General features: G+C 36.1%; 2 protein-coding genes across 2 annotated transcripts; both read left to right on the top strand.

Annotated features, from left to right (window-relative positions):
• The first annotated feature begins 1,763 nt into the window (after positions 1–1,763).
• On the top strand, positions 1,764–14,067 carry LOC136418854 (ATP-dependent helicase brm-like). The gene is made up of 5 exons (XM_066405081.1): positions 1,764–1,781; positions 11,060–11,212; positions 11,464–11,589; positions 11,737–12,028; positions 12,320–14,067. The coding sequence occupies exons 2-4, from the start codon at positions 11,192–11,194 to the stop codon at positions 11,866–11,868; spliced, it is 279 nt and encodes a 92-aa protein (XP_066261178.1). The 5' UTR covers positions 1,764–1,781; positions 11,060–11,191; the 3' UTR covers positions 11,869–12,028; positions 12,320–14,067.
• A 6,161-nt stretch (positions 14,068–20,228) lies between these two features.
• On the top strand, positions 20,229–22,205 carry LOC136418851 (uncharacterized). Its single transcript, XM_066405076.1, has one exon. It carries the CDS (start codon positions 20,229–20,231, stop codon positions 22,203–22,205), a length of 1,977 nt encoding a protein of 658 aa, XP_066261173.1.
• Positions 22,206–23,562: the final 1,357 nt, after the last annotated feature.

Genomic DNA, 23,562 nt, shown 5'->3' with positions numbered 1-23,562 from the left:
AGATCTTTTGACCGTTAACACGTGCCTTCTGACTGTAATAAAGAAGATAGAGTTCTAACAGAAACGATCTGTCTTAGATTCTTTTATTTCTATACCCCATAATCCAATAACCTTGGGAGCCACAGTACTCAACTAATGACTCTTTTGCTATAAAACTCTTCAATAAACTTTAAAGTTCTTTTGGCAGAATGAACAGTAGCTTCATCCTATTGTAAATATCCAGTTTGTACTTTGTCATCATAGACTTCATATAAGAAACTCTGTGAAATATTTTTTGTTAGTATCTTTCAGCATTTAAAGTGTCTTAAAAAAAATTGGGCCAATAATACGCCCCCTGGACATGGCTACTCAAACACCGATTTTTAATGGGTGCAATCTTATTTCCAGAAATTGGTGAGGATTTTCTGTTGTTCAAGTCCTATAATTTTGGCTATTCACATATCCTGATAAGTGAAACCATGCTACATCAGAGAAATACATCAACTTGAGAAGTTCAGGTTATTAAAAGTTCTATTGAACTGCTTGCAATACCTAACCCATTGGTCATAATTAATTGGAAATAATTGTTGGACAACTATTACTTTATACAGGTGCATCTTTAGTTTTTTTTAGTGCTTTATGGCAAGTTCCGACTGAAAGGCCTACAGAACAATGTTACGTTTGATTAAGCTCGAAACCAACTTTAAACTTAACAAATGTACCAGTTTGATTAAATAATCTTGATACTGATTTGTTGGGGCTTTGGTTCATTCTTTCCTGAACTTCATCCAAAACTACACCTGTAAGACTTAGCTTGCCAATGGATTTTCCTTTGTAAATGCAGCCTTTTGTTTTAAATCGGTCAACAACCCTTATTTTATGTTTCACAAAACTATAATAATCGCAAATCTGCTTCGAGATTGTATGTAGAATTGCAAAGAATGGGTCTATGATCCGTCATCATTGAGATTCTCACTACAAAAATATGTTATTAAAATGAACGTATCTGGTTCCAAAGTGAAGCTTATTTTGTCAAGTCTTTACAAAAACGTTTTCTGGTAACTAGGAGAAAACAATAGGAAGAAAATATTTGGGAAAAGCAAAAAAAAACGGGAAATTGCAGAAATCCAGTCAATGAACGAACTTCGCTGTACTCGTTTATGTTTAAATTTAAAGGTTCCACTCCACTATCACAAACTTGGCGTAAATCATTGCGCATAATTTCCGTCGAACCAATTAGGGGATCAGCGCGTAACACGATTGTTGTGCATTCAACGCAAAACATCGTAGATGTAAACCGCAACTTAAATCACGGTAACCAATAACTGATTAGAAAAATTACTAAAAATCAATGCAACAAACCCAAAATAATAAAATTTGACTTTGAAAGTCACGTGGCGAACAATCATTTATGAAAGCCCTGTATAAAATGTAATTTTTTGGTACAGCAATTTATAAAAACATCCAATAAACAAGTCAAATAGCTAATTTCGGAGCACCTGTAAAATAATTTATCTTTATACATTTTACAATGTGACGAGTTTCGATGTGAGCAATTCAGTGAATCTACACAGTCTGCCATCTAAATTGTTACCTAAGTACCAAGTAGGACTGGCCGTGCCGATTAAACAGTCCCCTACGCATGTCGCATCATATCATGTGAGAGATAAAACTATATCTGTGCGACTTTTTCTAAAAATTGGCCTGTCAGCTTTGCGCAGATGTATCTTTTATCACCACTTTGACGATCACACGTTTAATTTCGGAGGTTCTTTTCGTTTCGTCTTCAGAGAGAGAGGGTGGTGAGTATTAAATATTTTTAATAATTAGTAGTTAAACTTGTTATTAAAAAAGTAGTAGTACTTTAATAGTTAAAGTGTTTTCATAAATATTTATTGTAATGAATTGAGAAAATATCGTAATTAATTTTTAAGGACGATTAAGGTTTTTTGGATATTTCAAGATACAAGTTAAGAAAACACTTGTAAGTTTTGACTAACATAAGTATGGTATGATATAATATCCCTATAAAACCTACAAGTACTCACTGTAGACTGCAGAATTCAACTGCATTTCTGAAAGTGACAGGTTTAAATGGAATCCCGCACATGGGTGATTTTTTTAGTTGCAGTAACTGGTCTTCGCGATCGAACCTTAAAACCTTCCATGATTTCTTAAATTCTCTCTTATTTGGATATAAATTAGCAAGAAATATTATATTTTAGGTACGTTTAATTTTTATCTTTCAGGATTCTTTGGCAATATTTCAGTTTAATATGGGTAAATTCTTTCCTCAAAATAAAGTAAAAATAGATAAACTTTCCCGATCCAAATAACAACTTGTTTTTGTCCCAGTAGTGAAATCTGATCTTCATTTTTAGTGGAATCAATAATTTTTTTGTCATTCAGAATTTATAAAGGTGAAAATCGTGATTTTAAGAAATCTGTTAATTCATAGTTGAAAGTTATTTTATTATTAGTTGGGATCATCTACCTGTTTCAGCGATATAAATACATCTTCACGGACTACAAAACTTTTTAAATATAAAATTTGATGGTGACAGATTATACTCACTAATCATTGCCAGTTTAGGGGTTAATAATGGTAAGTTAGGGGAAGTCTTTAAAATCGAAAAAAAAAAAGCCAATTTGTCAAATTGTATATTAATTGTGATTAGGATCTCTGTATACCGACACTGTAGGCAACTTCAACTGTCAAATCAAATCGAGGGTTGATTGGTGTTTTCTGTTTTCTCTTTTCCAAATGCTTTTTCCTGAAATTTATGGCTGATTTTTGGATGTTTTTATACTTTGTAGATAGTTCGTATTGAGCACAAGTCAAGTAGGTAATTAAAAAATATCCGACATTTGTTTTTCCACCCAATATTCAGTTACTATTAATAGACAGAGTTTATACCATGTGTCCTAAAAAATTTCAGATCAAGTAAGCGATGGAATTATTTGACAGAGAATCGCGTATGTCTTTGATATGTTCTGCGTAATCTCGAAAATACATGAACAAACATAAACCTACTTAAAATCCCACTAAAATACTACTCTATTTACCTGAATTATTAGTTGGTTTTTATTAAAAATAGTCTTTTCCAAGACTCCACGGACTTGTGTGTTGCTTAGTTATAGTTTTCTGGGTGCTAAAAATGATTATGCAGAACATATCAAAGACATACGGATTTGCTGTCAAATAATTCTATGGCCTACTTGATCTGAAATTTTTTAGGACACACGGTATTTATATTAGTTCATGCTGTAGTTAAACTATGCCACTCGAAATAAACTATTTCCATTTGTGTAAAACTTCTTGTGGCAAAAGTATTACGCTTTATTGTTCTTCTTTCTGAGATGAGTAATTCCTAAATTGTTATTTAAGCAGGAAAAATGAAAATTGAAATATGTAACTTGAACTGTAGAAAAAGTATGCTTAAATTCCTTATGGGGTAAATTTAGTCAGAGACAAAACATGGCAGCAGCAGAATGTCTTACGGATGTTAAGAGATTTTACGAAATTTTATTAGATGACAGACTTGATAATATACACATAAATGAATCAAATGAAAATATGTTATAAATTGATTATAAGTATGAAGGTTGCTATGTAGAAAACGATTTTAATACCAATACATTCATAGCTGCTTTTACAACTGCCAGTGCAAGACTAAGATTGTATGAAATGTTAGACATATTAGGAGAAAGTGTAGCATATTATGATATAAGTATATAAATAGCATTGCGTATGATGGTAAAAACACTGTTAAAATAGGATGTCTATTGAGAGATTGGACCGATGAATTAGGTAAGGAAATATGGATTGTTGACTGGGTATCAACAGGTCCAAAGAGTTATTGTTAAAAGACTAATACAGGTGAAATGGTTTGTAAAATAAAAGGATTTACATTAAACTATGAAACGTTCAAAAAGATTAATTCCGATACAATAAATAATATTTTAGAAAACCAAAATAATAAAATCAATACACAATATCATCGAGTTACCAGAAATACTAATACTAAAAAACTTTTAAATAAAATAGAAACAAAAGAATTTGGTTTTGTTTATGACAAGAAAATTATTCTCGAAAATTTTGATACATTACCGTTTGGATATTAATTAGATGAAAAATAAGTATGATATAAATTGGAAAATCAAAGATATTCAGGAAAGTGTGCGAGATATTAGTCCAAGAGATTTCAATCGAGTAGTCCAGAAATTTGTCACATTATCGTTTTATATTTTTTCTGTTGCTTTTTTCACATTGACATCTGTTTGTTCTTTCCTTAAACTCTAAATCGATAAGGAATGAACCCGGCAATGCGAACAGGTCGCAATGCCATAAAATTCAGCCCAGTTTCATAAGGCAAATTTTAGCTTTTTTAAAAATACATTAAAAATGGACCGAAATACCTCAATCAAATAATAAAACTAATTAATCGTCTTTAAATATCCATTTGATTTTAGTACTTTCAATATTTACTGTCCGAATTTAAGTACAATAAGACCTCGTTTAACGCGGTAGATGCGTTCCTGAAGATAAACGCTAAACGACAGCGTTATATGAGGTTATTTTAATACATAGTAAACAAGAAAACGGGAATATACGACCAAAAGTAAACAAATTTTACTTTAATTTTAAACTTTAATACTAGTAATTTGCATTTTATATAATATTTTATATAACACAAACATTTGCACAAATATATAATAACGTTTATATTTGTGATAAAGGTCCTGGCTCTTCTGTTATTGTTGATTTTTTGGCGAAGAAATCGTCTAGAGTTATTTGTCGCTTTCTTTTTCTTTCATTAAGCAAATGTCGGTAGCAGGCGATCGCATCCAAAACTCCTCTTCTTGCTTTTGCACTCCTGTCAAAATTTAGGTCATTCGCTACAATTTTATCTACTATTTCGGTTATCGTTTCCAAACTTTTTTTAAGAAAATCTGTAGTAATTTTTTTTGGTTCATCGTTTTCAGAACCACTGTTTTCGCCTTCTTCAATTCCTTGTTCTGCCAGTTCCTGAAGGTCATCGTTGATACCTTCACCAGAAACCTGCAGTAGCTCCTCAATATCTTGCTCATCTACATCTCCTAGTCTTGCTATTTCGACTAGATTGATAATTTAACTGTTTTATCAATAAGTTGTTGAAATGTACGACGAAGATAATGTAGCTTAAAGTTTGCAATAACTCTCTGGTCCATTGGTTGAATTAACGATGTAGTGTTGGGTGATAGGAAACTATTTCCACCGGAACACAAGTGTTTAAGTCCGATAGGTTGATGGGATGACTTGGTGCGTTATCTAGAAGTAATAGAGCTTTTGATTCAAAATTATTTAGTACACAGTAACGTTTTACAGATGGACAAAAATGTGTGGTAAACCAATTTTGAAAAATTTCTCTTGTGATCCAAGATTTTTTATTGAATTCCCAAATGATGGGTAGACTAGATTTTAGAACTCCTTTCATGGCCCTTGCGGTTTGGGCATGATACACAAGTAGAGGTTTTAATTTTAAATCGCCATTGGCGTTACCACCCAGAAAAAGGGTGAAACGGTCTTTTGCAGCTTTGAAACGCGGTGCTCGTTTTTCTTCTCGCGATATAAATGTGCGCTTTGGCATTCTCTTCCAAAAAAGTCCTGTTTCATCCACGTTAAAAACCAATTCTGGTGAATAATTTCCTCTTTCAATTATGAATTTTAACGTTGCAGGAAAAATTGAAGCGGCAGCAGTATCTGCACTCGCTGCTTCTCCGGTGATTCGAATGATGTGGAGGTTGCTTCTTTTTTTTAAATTATCGAACCAATCTTGGCTAGCTGCAAAATTTTCACTCGTATCGTCTCTTTCATTTTGAATGTGATTAAAAATATTTATGGCCTTTTGCATGATTATTTTTTGACTTAGCGGCATGTTGTGTTCTATTTCATCATCAATCCAAATGCAAAGACGTTTTTCCATATCTTCTAAAATATTGCTTCTTGATCGAGTTATCTTTGCTGCACTAGACGATGTGGTAGTAGTTGCTGACAACTTAATTTTGTCTTTGTTTTTTAAAATGTTTCTTATTGTAGAAGTAGACTTTAGTTGTTGGACAGGCTCTCCAATAACTGAAAGGTAAATACTTTTAAGCTCAGTTATTGGATATGAATCATTCCGTTTTATTGAGGTTAAATCCGACGAAACTTATTCAATTAAGTAATATTTAATGTGTACACTTTCAGAATTGAGCAATATAAAGTTCTATATTAACAAAAAAATATGTGTTATTGTTATTAAACAATATAAGGTTTCTAAACAGCTACTTATCGGTAATTAAGGAATTTTTACACAGCAAAAATATATTGACTAATACGCATTACTAATAAGAATTTAGCGGGAAATCTTGAATCGGTATGAAAGATGACACAACGACGTTGACATTTCTCAACGAAAAACCGCATCGACTTCTAAACTATTCTTGTAATAACGTATTCAGTCTCTCCAATAACTGTATGATGTCCAATTACGATATGGTTTATCTAGCTTCAGCAGATTTCTTTCGTTTTCGCTGACAAGTATTTGACGGTACATCTTTGTTAAGTCGCCAATTAAAACAAAATTATGTTTTCTGAAGCGTAGCAATATCGAAAATAGATCGTCTTGTATGGTAGGTCCAACCTTTAAAACATCATTCAGTGATAAGTTTGTGGTCAATTTACAAGGGGCGTCGAAGACTACTCGTAACTTCGTAGTGGTGCTCTTGGGTTTTTCTACGCAATGATGTGGGATGTAGTAAATAGGATCTTTGGTGGCTGATATTTCGCGCGATATCTCTGTCATGTGCCCGAGGTCTTGGTAATCGCGCATGAAGGCCCTGTAAGATGCCCCGAGTTTGACGTTTTTTGATAATCGCCTTTCGACGGCGTACAATCTGCTAAGTGCTGATTGTTCAATTTCCTCTAACTTCACGAAATTGTCCTTTAAAGGAAGTCTCACTACGAATCGGCCGTCTTTATTACGAGTCATTATTTCCGTGAAATGGCCTTCGCATTCCAGCTCCTCACTGGTCATTTTAGCTCGCGGATTCGGAGTGACTTCCTTAATTAACCAAAACCTTTCCAAAGTTTGATTTAACGAATTTTGGGTGAGAAAACAGTTTGATAGCATAGCATCTACCTTACCAACCTTACCCTGACCACATGGAACCTCTTCAGCTACTATCCAGCCAAGCAGAGTCTTTTGCAATATTGGCCAGTTTTTGCCCAATTTTATTTGCCCTATACAGAGGAGATCAAAAAAGACTTCGCAGCCTAAGAGCTTATCAATCTCAGCGGGAACATTAAAATTTGAATCAACTAAGATCAATTCGTGAGGGATATTTAATTTTGATTCGTCGAAGTATCTTTGTGGGGAGACTTCGGTTATCGTAGGTAAAATAAGGAAATTCAACCTTGTTTTAAAGTTTGTGGTTCGAGAGGCTAACGATATTTCAGTATTATGCGAAATTTTCGTTTTTACTTGGTTTATCCCTATAACCGGCACATCAATTTTCGAGGGCCTCAAATTTAATTTTTGGTAATTATAGCGTAAACGGTTTTCGCTCCGATCGTTCTGATTTTTTAATATGTTATTCTAAAGGTCATTTTGAACAACTTTTCTAAAGGGACAAGGGCGCGCAAATGCCTCTTTCACCCTTTTTTTTTAGGTTGAACATTTTTCCAAATCCAACTGTCTTACGGGATCGTGGAGCGAATAGGGGTGCTGGGTGGGGTAAGGTAAGGTAAGGTAAGGTAAGGTAACACATTTCCATTTTTCATCCAAATAATCATTTTGAATTTATCAATTCGACAACATTGCTTGATTCTCCCAGCATTCACGTCATATAAAAACGTTTTGTTTTTGTTTTGTTTAAACGGTCATTTCTTTTATTAAGCGACATTCATTATTTCTCTATTGAAATTGCAAAGTTACATCCACCTCAGTAAGGAAATTTATTTCATTTAGTTTCAATTCTTATCAAGCAATTTTTTTCATTTACTTATTTTGATCAGAATTTATATTTTTTTCAATTGCGATTGCAATTAAAATAAAATTGTAAAATTTTTGTGTATCTTTCTTGCGCAGGGGCCACGCTAGTATTTTAGTCGATTAAGTGAAGTGTCTTTCGGGATTCATGAAGTAAATTGGAGTGCTGAGTGAGGTAATTATCAACAACGTTTCAGATCTTTAAAGCAACAAAATATTACATACCCACAGTGAAGCAGTTTACCTCACCCAGCACCCCTATTCGCTCCACGATCCCGTAAGACAGTTGGATTTTGAAAAATGTTCAACTTAAAAAAAAGTGTGAAAGAGGCATTTGCGCGCCTTTGTCCCTTTAGAAAAGTTGTTCAAAATGACCTTTAGAATAACATATTAAAAAATCGGAACGATCGGAGCGAAAACCGTTTACGGTACTGTTACCTAATTTTTTGGCCATGGACGAACTGACGAAATTCGATTGACCTCCTAAATTTAACAAAACTCTGCATGGTATTCGAGTTTTATCTTTATGATAGACATCTACGATAGCTATTGATAGTAGGATGAAACCGTTCTTCGAATTTTGATATGTGTTTATCATTATCGCACTCATTGAAGGATGAGCGTGTTTGTCCCCAGGAGTATTTGACCGATTTTCGTTGAAATTCTGAGGATTACCGCTGGGGTCGTGACTTGCATTTAAATTGGCGTTCTGCGAATGCCCTTGCGATTTATGCAGTAACGTTGCATGCTTCTGGCGGCATATTCTGCCACCAGTTGATCGGCATTCGGAAACTTTGTGCCCACATCGTAGGCAATTGGTGCATAGTTTTATTTTTCACACCTTGTCAGAGCGATCCGAGACTGACAGCTTTTTGAAGTCATCACAAAGGTATATAAAATGCCCCTCCTTACAGAAGGGGTACCTTGGACGATAGGTATTGCTAGCTGTGACAAACGATTTTGATTCACTATGTTGTTTGAACGCTGAACAATCCTTTATATCCAGTGCCTCTAACTTTTGGCACCTTTGGACTATAAATTCGTCAAAGTCATTACTCTTTGGCGAATCTATACTCTCGCAATGGTCTTCCCACTTGTGCCTTTAATATTTAGTTTGGACATCAATATCTGAATCAAAATTATATTCCATTCATTTACCCTTTCGCCTAAGGTTTCGAGGGCACGATCATTTTTGAAAAAATTGTTCGAGAAATTTCTCAACGAGGCATGCGATTCTTTGGTTATCGTGAGCAAATTGATTATTTCCTTTAGATGGGAGTTTATGATGATTTTTTTGTTCTCGTAACGCCTTTTTCCCACGCGGTGGCGTAATTTGCGTCGGTTGGAGCCAAAGAGGCTACTATATTTTTGCCTCCCCTTGTAAGGATGCGGTCAAATAGTACAGACGCTGCGCGTCGGATAGCGTGCTATTGTTATGTACTATTGCGACAAACATGTCCCGAAATCCTTGCCAGTCCGCGTATTTCCCTTTAAATTCTGGAAGGTTAACGATGGCAACTTGATGGAAGTATTTGGTAAAACGCTTGTGTGGAATTGACTGGCGCTGCTTTGGGCACCGACGCTTGCCGACGTTCCTCCCGTGGTTTCATATATCGCGGCCGCCGCCAATGGTTGCTGTTTACCCGAAATTTTATTCAAGAACTGATGCGCCGTGGCCAAGGCTTCAAAATATAGAGTTTCAAATATATCGCGCTCTTGTGCAAGCTCTTCTTGATTATAATCGGCGGGGAAGTCCCTAATCAATAATTCTTCATATTCCGTTTGAATTAATTTAAATTTGTCTAAGTCCGTTTTGCTTAAGAAGCTCACAAATCGCGTTAATTTGCCCTTGATTTGGGCCTTGCTGTTTTTTATCTTTTTTAAATCGAGATCTGAGGTAATCTGTTCGTCACCAGAGAACGACATCGTGTTAATGTTATGAACCTTGTCTTAATTTCAGCGAGATAATGAAATGTTTATTTCGATACACGAAGAGGTCCAATCTACAAATGCACTACGTGATTTTTCGTGACTTTTTAATCCTTTGCCTACAAGTTGTAATTTATAACCAAATTACCGAGAAGTCATGGATAAACGTGCCCAAATGACTGTTGCTTTTGGAGACGATACCGTGGTGATTTATGAACACAGTACCGGATGGGTAATAAGCAAATGATTTGGAGTAGAGGTTGCAGCAATGGAAAAGATTGACCTTTTGACGTCTAATTCCTCAATTGCTGCTATGCTGCTGCTGCTGCGAAGCTGCTCCAACAGTTTCCGTGATGATGCTAGGAATATCCGGCTCGAAGGACCATATGTTCGGGAATAGGGGGTTCGTTCCTTGATTGGCGCGAGTGACTACCCTCGTGAATATTGTACGTGATTGCGGGACTCGCGGGTAGTAAAACTCGTGAATACTTCGACTAAGCATTTACTGCACTAATTACGTTAACATAATACGAGATAAAGCATTAAGAAAATAAATATACGTTTACGCCCGGAATATTACAATAGTTACAAGTCGGAAGCAGGACGCGCTATCGTTGACGGCAATGAGGTACCGATGTGGAGGATGATGTAAAGAGAGCGAAATCCTCACTCTGAAGCTCTTAAGTACTACCCCTAAGAGTCCACCCTCATAGGCGTACCCCTATTTAGAAGGGCAATTGTCGGCTTCTTGGCTATCTATGGCGTTAACGCGTAATGTCTCGATGAATAGCCGATGGAACCTTTATTGGTGATGCCAATTGAGCGGTGTGTTAATTAGACCTAAGTTCTGGGTCCGACAAAGGTTACCGTCGAGATTCTTGGTCTTGAAGCAAGCTACATCTGGGGATAACGAGCACAAATAGTTGAGAATTCCGATCATAAATGTCCCTGATCGGAGAGTAATGGTTGAAAACCCCCAGTTGTTGTTAAACACAATACCTCCGATCACAATATACATAGGCGTAACATTAGGGCGGATAATCGATGCATACTACATTTGACTTAATCAGTAGACTTAACATATACTATATTAGCATCTGTCCAAATATTTGATCGCCTATATTTAATATTTTGTACAGCATGCCCCATAAGGACATCCAGCACCTCACCATGGCATTCCACCTCAAGGCTATCCCTCTCATCCACAGCCAGCCCCTGACCAATACCCGAGTCACCCTACCCAACATGCTGGAGCACTAGGTCATCCAGGAATGCCGCCGCAGGGTAGACAGGTAAACAGGTTCTTGATTTAATCTTAGAAATTAACACAACAAAAAATTAAGATCAACTTTGTTTTTTGTTTAATCGTGTATTCTGTATGTTAACTGTCTATTAGGAGTCTTTTGTATGAGAAATGTAGAGTAATTATATGTATATAATATTTCATGAACTGGAGTGGGAATGACCTCTACTACAACTATTTCTCAAACTGGCTTAATCGTAAAAAATTTAGCCAGAGAAATGTCTTTACTTTTTTTATAAGAACCCAATCTCTACTGGATCCCAGCAGCCCCCGCCAGATCCTCAAAGAGAACTACCAAGACCTCCAGGACCGTCGTCTGAGAAGTTAAATGCCTTGCAAAAAACGATTGATACATTGGAGGAAAAGGTATTTTCATCAATATGAATTTATACTCATTTTAGACTGCCCTATTTATATATTTTTGTTGAATATGTTGTATAATATTTAGACATTTTTTGACAAATACAAGTTTTGGTACAATTTGCATTGTAAATACCAAGAACAATTTTTTAGGGTATGCAAGCCGACCAGAGATATTCTCTAATCTTGGCTTTGGGAGCACGCACAGCACAAGTCCAAGCCAGTGCAGTATTTACTTCCTTTCAAATGAATCAGCTTCGTAATCAAATTATGGCCTATATGTAGGTATCTGGCTCGAAATCAGCCAATTCCGAGCTAAGTGTTAATGGGTCTACAAGGTGAAAGGCCTGGGATGAAACTGGACAATTCCCCATTCTGCCGACCAGTCCTTTTCAATAGGGGTGAAACGGAGAGCAACCTACGCAGGGAGCATCGAAAGCTCCGGGTAAGATAGACGATTACCTGATTAAAGTCACTCAATCCGCAAATTAACACAACCGCAACAGTCTCTTAAGCCTAGCCGGGTATCAAACACACAATGCGGTAGAAACATTTCTGTCAGCACAATTGTATCTTCGAATAAATCAATACAATCCAATGAGATCACGTTTATTTATATAACATTTTGGAACAATTAAACATCTGAGGTTCATTATTTCCCATTAACGCTTTATACCCAATATTTGAAGAGGTTGAATGTTGTTCTTTGTCCGAATACCAAATTTTTTAATTTTAGCAGATCAAAATAAACCCGGTCCTTCTCAACGAAGACCAGGTAGTCAGTTGGTAATTACCAAACAAGCAAGGATTACCACTTTGCCTAAACCAGGCGGTATTGATCCCATTATGCTACTACAAAAGAGGGAAAATAGAGCGGCTGCTCTTCGAATATCTGTTAGAATTGAGCAGGTATAGTAATCTAATAATCATTTTGCAACAGTTACGTTAAGGTTCTTTGAACTTTAATTTTTAAAAACAACACTTGAAAAGAAACACAACTAGCTTTATTTTCGACTTGTGACGTACATGTGTTATACTTTGGGGAAGAGGACACTTGATGATTGTGTATGCTAATCGACCTGAGCTTTTACAATAAAAAGATGCTGAAAGTGCTGAATCTGGAGCGTGTTATTGTTTATTGACAACACGTGGGACATGTGTTATTCCCTTTATATGGGAAATAGTCATATAATTCCTTCCTCCTTTAGTTTGAGAAAATAAGGGTTTATTTTCGAGAGGTGTTAATTGTATGTCCATTTTTACATTTTCTCTAAATTTTTTATGGTTACAATAATAATATACGTATCCTACACAAATAATTAATATAATAATAATTACTGAGGTAATGGATATACTGGTATTTACTACATCAAAATCCTTTAACTGGTGCGCTGTCAATTGTTTTGCAATTTCGAGATCCTTATGTAAATTACCAAGATTAACTTCTTTGAGTTTGAGCGGTTCGATTTTTTCTTTTAGGTTTTCGTTAATGTGAATTGCTGGTAATTTTAGTCGTAATTTAATTGTATCAGGTTTTTGAATTTCATAGGTTTTATTCATAACTGTTGTATTGCGGCCAGAAGGGATTATGATCGAGGTTCGAGTAATTGTTTCAATGGTTTGCTGATAAGGACAATGAAATTCAATAATTTCTTTGGAAGCTGGTAGTACGAGTAGGGAATTGTCTAATAATTGAGTGACTGATGATTTATTATACATAGATAATAGGGATCATGGGACAATGATCAACTAGTTTTACAGTCTCTATTATACAATGCTCATTAGTGTGTGGGAATTGTAGTTCGCAAAGGGATAAGCCTTCAATTTTTGGGCAGCTATTCTTTAGGTTAAAGAAGTTATTTGTTGACTTTAGAAGATAGGGATTTGATATTGTTATGATGTGATTATTAAGGGGTATTGAGTATAGGTGATAGAGAACATAGGGTTTGCTTAGTATTAAAGGGATTGATATGTGAAATATTACGAGGTCTTTTTTTTATAGTTACATCAGAGGAAGCTATTTCATAATAACTGATAATATTGGTAAAGGGAATTTTGATTCCGGGCTTAAGGCGTTTTAGAAGTGATTTTAATTCCTTATATATGAGGATACTATGGTGTAAAATTTTTATTTTAGCAGTCTGTTGCGGTTTATACATTTTCACAGATGTTACTAATAATTTGAATGTTATTGTCTAGGTTATCAAGAAGGATAATAAAATAAATAGCGTTTGACGAAGACTGTGTCAATTGTGTAAGGTTATTTAGTCGAGACTGCAGTTCTTGCTGGTTCTCCTTGATAACGCTGAGTTGAGTGTCGACGTTCTTGTTTAATTTTTTAATTATTGTTTGTGTTACCGAAATGTCCTGTTGCAAGGTTTTTTGATTTGTTTGAAGGGTCTTTATGTAATTATCGTATCTTTCTCTATCATCTGAGTCGAGGGTTCCATATAGATATTTTTGTATTTTCCCTGCTAGTTTTATAAGTCCTCTTTTTGTTCTGTGGGTTGGCATTGAGTAATGGCGACAAATAATTTTATGGATTCAATTTGAGTTAATAAATTATTAAGTCTTATTATTAAAAGTGTATTATGGCTTGTACTTGATTCGCTTAGAGTTTCTTTAAGCTGAAGAAGGGTTTGCTGAATTGATTTTAAGCACTTACGAATATTGGTTAAGTTTACATGATAAAAGATATGATAATGGTCGTCAATGATATAGCTTGGTCCTTCGTTGATTGGTAACAGTGGGTTAGATACTTCTTCACTTTGATACTGGGCACTAATGAGTACCGGTAGCAGTACTAGGATATTCTTACTTTTTTTGAAAATGTGGTCGTTTAATATCCTTTGGATGTCTTTGGTTTTCAAAGTTGATTAAGTTGTATTTAGGTTGTAACTTATTTGCTAATTTTTTGGGTGTTCCTATTAACTGTTTGGTGCCTTCTGGTATTTCGGGATCATTTTCACGTTTTTCATTGAGTTTAGCTAAGACATTAGCCTTTTTTCACTTAGTTTTGTGTTAATAGTATTATGCAATTTTTTAAAGATGTCAGACAGTTCGTAAATATAGTCTGTTTGGAGTTGATTAAGATTTTTCTCAAAATTAAGTTGGTCATTTAGATTGCCTTTCATAATTTGAAAAGGGGTGTAATCGTGAAATGAGTGAATACTGTTATTGTAATTTAAAACGGCGATATCTACTAGCTCAGTAATAGTTTTAGCTCGATGAGTATCTCGGAGGGCGATGAGGCTTTCTTTCGGGGTTGAATGAAATCTTTCTATTGGAGAATTCGAATTTGGGTTATATGGTGTGGTATAATGCAGTTCAATTTTATATGTTTTATAAAGATCTTGGATTAAGAAGCTCCTGAACGTTTTTGCATTGTCCGTAGTTATCTTAGAGGGTGTGTCATGATGGGAGAAGAATTTGATTAAATTTTGACAGATTTCGATCGACGCTTCACTCAGAGGGTAGGCCGATGCAAATTTTGAAAAGTTATCTATTATCGTCAAGTATTTTTGACGCGAGATAGAATATATATCCATATAGAGGTGCTCGAAGGGCTCATTTCCAGTTGATGTGGGTTTATATATAACCTGGTGAGGATGTTTGTCATATTTTGTTTTCTGATAGATTTCGCAGGTATTGACCTAGTTTATGACAACTCGTTCTAAGTTTGGCCAATAGTATTATTGTTTGATATTTTTAATATTTTCACTAATTCCTCTGTGTGATGTTTTAGTCGTATGATATCGTTCGATTACTTCCCTTTGGTCATCAGAGTCGGTAACGTCCTCTAATAAGGTGTTGGATATTACGAGGGTGTATGCGTTTTTTTGAGAGGTTTCCTGAAAAATCCTTAGTATTACGGGTTCTACTTCCTTTTGGGGGAAATAAAGACAATTAGTCTTTGGTGGTAATTGCTCTATAAGGATCTTTTGAACATCTTCTGTTGTTGGATTTTCATTGATACATATAGTTTTTCTAAATTTTGTGTCAAATAGTTTCTGGGTTGTGGCATATGGTTTTTCTTTAGTGGACCATTTGAATATAGTTTGGTTTTTGTATATACACTCACTTTCACATGAAATGTACCACCCAGTAATAATAATAATTAAGTCTTGTAATTTTGGCAAAATAATGCTTCATAATAGAGTATTAAATGATCAGACTTTCAGTAAAAAAGAAAGAATGCTAGTGTTTTTTTTGTCATCGACCTATTAGATTTTTTATTCAATTGGAAATAAGTAAAATAATATTTACATGGAAATATCAGTTTATTTTGTTGTTGAACTGTGAACAAGACATCTCGAAATGCCCCCAGTGAGGCAGCGTCGAAATTTTCCCCACGTTTCGGATTTTGATAGAGGACGAATTATCGGCATGAAGGAGGGTGGATCTTCTTTTCGTAAGATTGCCCGAAGAATGAATCGGAACCACACCACGATTGCGAGAATATGGTCTTCGTGGTCTGAAGAAAGGGTTCAGCGACATCGTCCAGCTGGACGTCCTCCCCGTAGCAGCAACGTACGTGAAGATCGACTTCTTAGACGGATGGCCATTGGTGATCGATTTCAAACAACGTCTGTTGCAGTAGATTGGATGGGAGCTCTAAATCGTCGGGTGTCGATGGCAACAGTTTACAAAAGAATTTCGTCTTTTGGTCTGCATTCATACCGCCCAAATCTACGACTGCCACTAACCGCCCAACACCAAGCTTCCAAATTGGCCTGGTGTCAAGAACGAATTGATTGGAATCATGAGTGGAACAATATCGTCTTCAGTGACGAGTTGCGATTTTGTTTATGAATCAATGATGATCGTAGAAGAGTCAGACGATACCGAGGTGAAAGAAGAAATTTGCAATTTTCTGAAAGGCGCCACACAGCTTTAATACCTAGTGTTATGGTCTAGGGTGCGATATGTGTTGGCCGAAGTTCTTCTCTTGTTTCAGGCACCCTAAACGCACGTCGCTACATTGACAATGTTTTGAGGCCAGTATTAGTACCTTTCATGCAAACTTTACCAAATGGCATTTTCCAACAGGATAATGCAAGACCACATAGTGCGAACATTACTCGAAGATACCTGGAAGAAGCACAATTGGAAATACTGCCTTAGCCTTCACGGTCACCGGACCTATCGCCCATCGAACATCTTTGGGATATAATGAGTCGCCGTCTTCGAAATTTACCGAGGCCTCCAAACAATGTGGATGACCTACGACATCATCTTGATGTAGCATGGAATGAAATACCCAAGAAGATATTGATCATTTGTTGCAAAGCATACCGCGAAGAGTACGTGCTTGCATTGCCGTACGATGCGATGTCACTCGTTATTAATTTTTTCATTATCAAATGTTGTACCTTTTAACTGAAACTCTGATCATTTGATACTCTATTATGAAGCATTATTTTGCCAAAATTACAAGATTTAATTATTATTATTACTGGGTGGTGCATTTCATGTGAAAGTGCATGTATTAATGCACTTGTTAGCGTAGGGTGTTCCAAGAATGGGGTCTTCGAGAAACGAGTGAACTATTTCCGTATTTTCTGTTCTTCTTTCTTCTGCAGTCACTGTGCTTGAACTTGTTTTGATGTCTTCCTCTAAGGGTTGTTGTGTTGAAAGATTTTCCTTCGGGGGTTTAATTTGTATATCTGATAAGATTTTAATTTTGGGCTTGGATTGGGTATCTACTTTTTTTGGTTTGTAGAATAATTTTTCATGCGTGTCGAAGAAATGTTTAATTCGTTCATGCCATAAATACTGATCTTCATTTTTTTTGTTTCTTTCCACTACTGCCGATGTATGCGTCCGGGAGGTTCCTATTTCTACCGGGTTTATTTCTTTAGGTGGGCGAGAGAGAGCATCTGCGTTTGAATTTTTTACACCTTTTTTATACTGAATAACATAATCATATTCCTGTAGTTTTAATTTCCATCTGACTAGTTTCGAGTTTGATTCTTTTATTGAAAGTAACCATTGAAGAGGTTTATGGTCCGTTACTATGGTGAATTTTCTGCCGAACAAATACGGTCTAAAGTATTTGGTTGCCCAAATGATGGCTAAAAGTATCTTCTCAATCGTGGAATAGTTACATTCAGCAGGATTGAGCGTCCGACTGGCAAATGAGATAAGGTGGTCTCTACCTATGATTCCTTGAGAAAGGACGGCCCAATTGCATAGTCTGAAGCATCTGTGGTTAAAATAAATGGTTTATTGAAATCAGGATACTGGAGTATGAGATCATTTATAAGGAGGTTTTTACAAAGATTAAAGGCTTCCATAAATAGCTTATCGTGTATAGTTTTGGCACCTTTTTTCAAACTCTAAGTTAAGGGTTTGGTTATTTTTTCAAAGTTTTTTATACATTTTCTGTAATAGCCAATGAGTCTAACGAATGACTTAACATCTTTAGAAGTTTTTGGGGCTTGAAAATTTTTAATTGCTTCAATTTTTTTTGGATTTGGTTTTATACATTTAGGGGTAACAATGTGGCCTAGAAATTCGACTGTTTTTTTAAGAAATTCTGATTTATCTAATTGGATGTTCATGTTATAGGAATTGAGTCGATCAAAGACTAATTTCAATAAAGGCCGTGTATGGTTAAGGGGTCAATTCGGCCCCCACGGGCGATCGATCTGAAATTTTTACCAATTGTCCCTACCACTCAAAGGACTTGCCACATAAAATTTCAACTTCCTAAGTCTCACCATTTAAGGGTAGGACGGGGTTGAGGGTGAAAACTTTAAAACGCCATATCTCGGAAACTATTCATCGTACAGCGTGGGGCAAAATGGTGTGTCCTTCAGTAAACACCTTCTTATTTTCGTATACTTATAGATTTATCGGTTGATGCCAAAGGGCCGAAATCTCAAAAAAAAAAAAAATTTTGGTGATTTTAGAGGAGTTGGCACTTTGGTACACTAACCATTTTTGCACACTGTATAGAAGGCTTCTCAAAGTATCTACTCACGTTGAATCAAATTTGTACAAAATTCAGTATTTGAGATATAGCGATTCAAAGTATACGTAGACCACGATGCAAAAAAACAGTATTTATGGCAATAAATTATTTTTTCTCACTTATGGCCTTAGTATATCTGTACACATAGCAATAAACTATCGTGCCTAGTGGTGTATATATTTACTTGGCAATTTTCGATTCGTTTTTCGCAGTTTTTTAAAAGGCCGTGTAAGTTTAAGGGGTCAATTCGGCCCCCACGGGCGATCGATCTGAAATTTTTACCAATTGTCCCTACCACTCAAAGGACTTACCACATAAAATTTCAACTTCCTAAGTCTCACCATTCAAGGGTAGGACGGGGTTGAGGGTAAAAACTTTAAAACGCCATATCTCGAGAACTATTCATCGTACAGCGTGGGGCAAAATGGTGCGTCCTTCAGTAACCACCTTCTTATTTTCATATACTTGTAGATTTATCGGTTGATGTCAAAGGGCTGAAATCTCAAAAAAAAAAACTTAGGTGATTTTAGAGGAGTTCGCACTTTGGTACACTAACCATTTTTGCACACTGTGTAGAGGGCCTCTCGAAGTATCTACCCACGTTGAATCAGATTTGTATCAAAATCAGTATTTGGGATATAGCGATTCAAAGTGTACGTAGACCACGATGCAAAAAAACAGTATTTATCGCAATAAATATTTTTAAAAAATTTCTCACTTGTGGCCTTAGTATACTTGTACACATAGCAATAAACTATTGTGCCTAGTGGTGTGTATATTTACTTGGCAATTTTCGATTAGTTTTTTACAGTTTTTTAAATTATTTTTCATGTGGGATTCTAAGGTCAAATAGATCTAACCCTTTTGCATATATGTAAAAACTTCTCTATTTTTACGACAAAGTCGAGGTACGATCAGGAAATCTTTGAGTTGTATATAGTGATAGTGCTAATATTATTAATTAGGTTAGGCCTGTTAGTTTAAAATGAAAGAGTTTTGAGGGGGTTGATGTTGCCCCTATAGGACGCCTATGTATGTCGCAACCTGGTTAGAACTATTTTCGTCAATTAAGAGGGTTTCGCAATCGTTATCTTCATGCGATTCTTATATTTTATGATTAACGTCTAACCACCCTTTATCGGTACTTGTGAGAAAGGATAGTCGCCCTTTGTCGGCATTTATGGAAATGCACCGATCAAGTGTTATCAGTACCACGGTAACGTCGCAGGTGGTGTCATAAGTCGGTAATTGCTTTATAGCCAGGGTACGACACTGTTTAATTACCCTTAGTTTAGTATTTAAGAGCGCCCCGAAGCTGGAGAGCTCTCTCTTTCTTTCGAGTGGCTCACCAGAACTATTATCCGCAAGTAGAATTCAAAGTGTATCCGTTAATATCAATAAACCCTATTGTTAAAACCCTAGACAACGTTGGAAAAACCTACATTTATTTTAAATTATGGAATCTAATGATTCATTACCTTCCACATCAGCGTCGCTGAATGTTAAGTGTGTGATTTGTTCACGTGCCTTGAGAAAAGTGCCTGGAAAGGCAAAATGTATCAACACTCATGAAGACGTCCGTTTATATTCAAAAGTATTCTGTGTTGCAGTTCAACAGAATCGCACCGTGTGCGGATATTGCCGCATTTCCTTTTATAAAAAGCAAAGAATGCTGGTCCCAATTCAGCAAAACGCTGGACTTCCTAATGACATCTCTAAAAATCCTGTGGTGGAAGAGTCGATTCAGATTAATATCAACGAGAATAGCGATGATTCCGATACAGACGATACACGTGATCCTGAAGTTAAATATAATTTAACATCTAATGAACAGGCCGAAGAATTAGTTAGTCTGGAAATCGATCGCACCGTTGCAACTCACAAATATTGCATCATTTGTGGTGGTAATACAACTTCCAATTTAATTTTGATTCCCGAGAAGGCTCGTTGTCAGAGTTACGCAAAGAGAAAACTGTTTATTCCAATTGGCGATAGATGCTGTAGAAGTCACATCATTTTCGACTCTTTTTTTGAGGAAGATTTAATGAAGATCAAGGTATATTCAAATATTTCTGAAATCACATCGAAAGAGCTCTCTTGCATGATGGAAAACTTAGCGATTAGTTGTGATAAAAGTTTGTTTGATCTAGTCTCGGATTTTTCTATGCCCGAAACACAATTAAGACTTTTCACAAGCTTAACTTGGGAGAATTTATTGCAGTTAAAAGAAATGCTAACGTCTCTTAGAAATTCTTGTAACAGAACCACCACACAGGCCATCGTTACCTTTTTATTCAAACTTAAAACCGGTAATTCACATGAACTAATTGCTTCCATTCTTCATTTACCCAATAAAGGGGTCGTCTCGGAGTATCTTAAATCAGTGAGATGTGCTTTTGTCCAAGATATTCTAGCTAAACACTTTGGATGTCAAAATACGACTAGGGAAAAAATTATATATGAAACTAGTCCAATTGCTCGAACAGTACTTAAAGCTGATAATGAGGATTTCATTCTGATATGTGATGGCACTTATGCTCGACATCAGAAAAGCACGAACAATGAATATCAAAGGAGATCGTTTTCTGGTCAAAAGAAAGTACCTTTATGTAAACCATTCACGATATGTACCACTAGTGGTTTTATTGTCGACATGCTTGGACCGTTCGGCGCAAACGAAAATGATGCGCGAATTTTAAGAACAATTCTGGAAGTTGAGAATACGGGATTTTCCGATTTACTGGAAGCAAGGGATATTTTTGTACTGGACAGAGGATTTCGGGACGTAATAGAATATTTAAATAGTAAAGGATACAAAACAGCCATGCCAGCTCTCAAAGGCAAACGCAAACAGTTAGAGAGTTTAGAAGCCAATCGCTCGAGACTTATAACAAAAGTCCGATGGGTCGTTGAAGCTGTTCACGGTATTTTGAAACAAAAATATCAATTACTTGACCGGAAAATAGATAATAAGATCGTCCCGACAATAGGCGAGTATTTTAGAATCGCGGCTTTTTTACAAAATCAGTTTGGGCAACGATTAACTTCCGATAAAGACGCAGGAGAAGAAATCATCGCAAGGATGCAAGCGCTAGTAGATACACCCAATTACTTGGCGGAAGAAGTAGAAACAGGAAAATGGGCGCGTAAGAAAGTTATTTTCAGACGGATTACTTCAAATGCGATAAAGGATTTCCCTCAATTAACAGAAGCTCAATTAATATTACTTTTCACAGGTACTTATCAATTGGGCCAAGCTAAATCGTATTTAGCAGAGATAACGAACGAAGATGGTTCCCTGAATGTTGACTACTTGAAAGAGAATGCAACTATTTTGAGAATACAATCTCGTTCTAGGCATAGTAATCGGAAAACCTACACCTCTTTCATCGATTATACGCTAAAACGAAATGATGTAGCACGTATATGTCGCTATTGCTGTGATTGCGCGAATGGAAAGCGTACTGTCGGTTGTTGTTCTCATGGGGCTGCAATTATTTATTATTTATCACATGCTCGTTACTTAGCCCGAATTATCAACCCGGCCGAGATTTTAACCAACATGTTTAAGAACACTGGTTTCGTAGGTGTCCAAGAAGACAGTGATACGGATGAAGACGCTGACGTCACCACCCTACCTGATTAATAACTAGTCTTCTCAAAAACATTGAATTTCTTCCCTTCTTTCTGGGTACATAATTATACTTACTTGTCCATCACTTTAGAGGGCAGCTCTAGGGGCTCTATGCCGTATATATTCTATAACGAAGTCATTTGGTGTTGATGCTGTTTTCTGCCGCGTTAGTTATATGAATTATATGGACTTAGACTTATAAGTTATTGATATTTATATATCTATATTTTCAATCGTTATATCCCAAATACTGATTTTGATACAAATCTGATTCAATGTGGGTAGATACTTCGAGAGGCCCTCTACACAGTGTGCAAAAATGGTTAGTGTACCAAAGTGCGAACTCCTCTAAAATCACCTAAGTTTTTTTTTTTGAGATTTCAGCCCTTTGACATCAACCGATAAATCTACAAGTATATGAAAATAAGAAGGTGGTTACTGAAGGACGCATCATTTTGCCCCACGCTGTACGATGAATAGTTCTCGAGATATGGCGTTTTAAAGTTTTTACCCTCAACCCCGTCCTACCCTTGAATGGTGAGACTTAGGAAGTTGAAATTTTATGTGGTAAGTTCTTTGAGTGGTAGGGACAATTGGTAAAAATTTCAGATCGATCGCCCGTGGGGGCCGAATTGACCCCTTAAACTTACACGGCCTTTTAAAAAACTGCGAAAAACGAATCGAAAATTGCCAAGTAAATATATACACCACTAGGCACGATAGTTTATTGCTATGTGTACAGATATACTAAGGCCATAAGTGAGAAAAAATAATTTATTGCCATAAATACTGTTTTTTTGCATCGTGGTCTACGTATACTTTGAATCGCTATATCTCAAATACTGAATTTTGTACAAATTTGATTCAACGTGAGTAGATACTTTGAGAAGCCTTCTATACAGTGTGCAAAAATGGTTAGTGTACCAAAGTGCCAACTCCTCTAAAATCACCAAAAATTTTTTTTTTTTTGAGATTTCGGCCCTTTGGCATCAACCGATAAATCTATAAGTATACGAAAATAAGAAGGTGTTTACTGAAGGACACACCATTTTGCCCCACGCTGTACGATGAATAGTTTCCGAGATATGGCGTTTTAAAGTTTTCACCCTCAACCCCGTCCTACCCTTAAATGGTGAGACTTAGGAAGTTGAAATTTTATGTGGCAAGTCCTTTGAGTGGTAGGGACAATTGGTAAAAATTTCAGATCGATCGCCCGTGGGGGCCGAATTGACCCCTTAACCATACACGGCCTTTATGTGTTCTTGAAGACTGGTCGAATAGATTATTATATCGTCCATGCAGACTAGACAGATTTTTCCTTGTAGTCCTTGTAAAATGTTGTCCATAGCACGTTGGAATATTGAAGGGG

Source organism: Euwallacea similis, unplaced genomic scaffold, assembly GCF_039881205.1.
Source record: "Euwallacea similis isolate ESF13 unplaced genomic scaffold, ESF131.1 scaffold_38, whole genome shotgun sequence".
NCBI classification, from domain to species: domain Eukaryota; kingdom Metazoa; phylum Arthropoda; class Insecta; order Coleoptera; family Curculionidae; genus Euwallacea; species Euwallacea similis.
This window is presented reverse-complemented; position numbering and strand designations above follow the sequence as displayed.